At 45.2% G+C, this 2629-nt stretch overlaps 1 protein-coding gene across 1 annotated transcript in view; it reads left to right on the top strand.

Moving 5' to 3' along the window:
• The window catches only part of LOC101856157 (mesenchyme-specific cell surface glycoprotein), a gene marked incomplete at its 5' end in the record, with an annotated part of 18204 nt that overhangs the window by 9579 nt on the left and 5996 nt on the right, over positions 1-2629 (top strand). Inside the window, 2 exon segments of the mRNA XM_013091009.2 lie at positions 130-268; positions 1451-1545. Coding sequence (XP_012946463.1) covers positions 130-268; positions 1451-1545 — 234 coding nt within the window.

Raw genomic sequence — 2629 nt, 5'->3', positions numbered from 1 at the left:
CCCCCCTCCGACACACACACACATACACACAAACACACACCCACACACCCACACATACACTAACACAATAAACAAACCACAAATCCCTCACCTCCCCCCCACTGACCATGTCCAGTCTGGTGTGTCCAGTGTGTGGGACGCTGACCAGGGCATGACCCAGATCTACGACAGTGGCAGTCACATAGAGGAGAGCACCGCCCTGCACTGCCCGCATCTCTTCAACATGGACGGCAACGACGAACAGCCGGACTCACGCTCTGACGATAAGGTGACACAACAACGTAATCAACAACCGCTCTTAACGAAAACAAACAATACAATGAAAGAGCGCATGAATCAATTTCGTACGAAAAGTGGATATAGCCCCTTCTTGCGTCCAGCCGTCAAATAATTGCATTTATATAATTGTATAGTAAGTATTGACGCTTCACAGCATGCACTATGTGCTTAATTGTGTTTTTACGCCCCCACTGACACAATTAAGGTCAAATCGCCCACCTACATAATAACAAAGATCGTACATAACAAGATAGTTCATCCCTCTCTTTGAGCCAATTAAAAGAGTGTCCTCAAAATTCGGTGACGCCATCTTCGAAGAAGTGCGGACTTTGCCATTAGAGATACCGTACGCTACTTGTGTGAAAAAACGATAAAAGTGAAAGTAACAAACTGTGCTATTCCTATTGTTCTTCTGGGGAAACGAAAGAGAGTTTCAAAACAAAGGCTGCAGCGCAGTCTGAATAAATGCGCGGACTTCTGCCAACACTTTTTGGTTGAGTGGACTATCTTGTTATGTATAATCTTTGATAATAATAATATGTATTTCCAAGCGGTGCATTTAAAAAGGCCCGTCACCAGCTGGGTGATCCTCACCACCCACCAACATTACCCAAATCAACCACAAGTGGGCAGTAACGCCATAGTTGGCAAGCGCAATACAGCATCAACAGTTTACTGGCCACACCAAACTACCTAATAGTCAACAATCTAGCTTTTTTCGGGGGATTCAAAAGTCGACCTTTAAACATCGTTCAACGTGACGACAAATATTTCTGATTTATGATACAAAAATATATATAGCTTTATGGTGCTATGGTGTAGTCTGCTCCTTCTTTCCTGTCAAACATACATCTGTCGTCCTTATCTCTTCTTAATTGTTTTTGTATATTACTCCCTTGCAACAATAATTACTGATGTTCGACCCTTACTGATTTAGCATCTATAACATCTATCTGAGTTTAAGTATGAAGAAGTACATCGATCAAATAACGGTCATTAAGTGCAGGGAAGAGGCGAGACAAACAGACAGAAACAACTGAGAGAAAGAAAAAAAGTAAGACATTTCGGTGGTACCTTCCACCCCCCCCCCCCCCCCCGATCTATTTATGAGTTTCCCCTTCTCAACTCTTGATCCCATAGAGTTTTGAAAACTGTCTGTGTTTTCCCCCAGGGGCCCGAAACAGAGTCCTTGGCCTTGGCAGAGGTCAGAGGTCGCCTGTATGTGTTTGTGGGGAACGAGCGACCAGGAACCATCAGCGTTTACAGGTACTGGGAAGTGGGGGAAGGGGGTGAGGGGAGGGTGAGGTGGTCTGAGGGAGTGAGAGTAGTAGAAGGGGAGATGATAGTATGGGAAGGGAGAGGAGGGGATAGGTATAGGGTAATACGGGAGGGGATAGTGGGGTAGGAAGGGAAGGGGAGGGGTGCAGGGTGGGGGATTGGGGTACAGGAGAGGGCAAGGAATAAAAGTGGGTAAGGGTAAGGTTGAGAAATTTTTACTCAACTCGGACGGGACAAGTATGGTGTTTTTCTCGGTGGTGGGAGGGTACACAAAGACACACAAAGACACATACATACAGTGGCGGTGGGTTGATCCAAATTTGGGTGGAGCTTAGGTTGCTTCTACTTTTTTATCACCAAATGGCAAGCAATAAGAACAAAACAGTGATATTTTTTTTAATACTCATTACGAGCCACGGCATTTTAAGAAGCAGTCAAACGAGGCAAGTCACCTTTGTCTTCCATCTCTTTGTTTAAATTCTTCTGGATGGTGGAGACGAAGCCGTCCCTGGCACCTCCAAATTTCTCTAATTAACTTTTATGTAATAAAAAAGTTGCCTTAAAAGTGGTTTAATGTAATTAATAACTGTTAAATCTCAGCGGCACACACACAAACAAGCACACAAAGCACAACCGTCTAAGAGCTGGATTAGGCCGTGTAGTCGCGGAAAGTACAGCACACAACAAAGGTCCAATGAACGCATAGGTAACTGTGTCACTGGGGGAAAGTGTGTCATAAACTTGCACCTCATTGTCAGGGCTAGGAAAACGTGAGCCCTCTGTGTAGTGTTATTTTTTCAAGTCTTCTACCTTTTTACAAGAGGGGTTTCATCATGGAGGGGCCCCTGGGAACGGGCTCGTCTTTTGGCTGTTAGGTTGCTACAGTTGTAAGCGGTGGTAACAGAGATTGGATAAACGAGAATGCCGCCAAGTTGATCGCCCTGTGTTCATTGCGTGCGATCATAACGGTTTCAACTGCTTATTTGTTATTTACATTTGCTTTGGGATAGAGTTGGGGGGTAGGGGTGGGTGGGGTGGGGGGCTCAAGCCCGTGAGCCCTTCACTATGCATC

The sequence above is a fragment of the Aplysia californica genome, unplaced genomic scaffold, assembly GCF_000002075.1.
Source record: "Aplysia californica isolate F4 #8 unplaced genomic scaffold, AplCal3.0 scaffold01822, whole genome shotgun sequence".
Lineage (NCBI taxonomy): Eukaryota > Metazoa > Mollusca > Gastropoda > Aplysiida > Aplysiidae > Aplysia > Aplysia californica.
The sequence above is the reverse complement of the archived record's forward strand: the minus strand, read 5'-3'. Positions and strand labels throughout refer to the sequence as shown.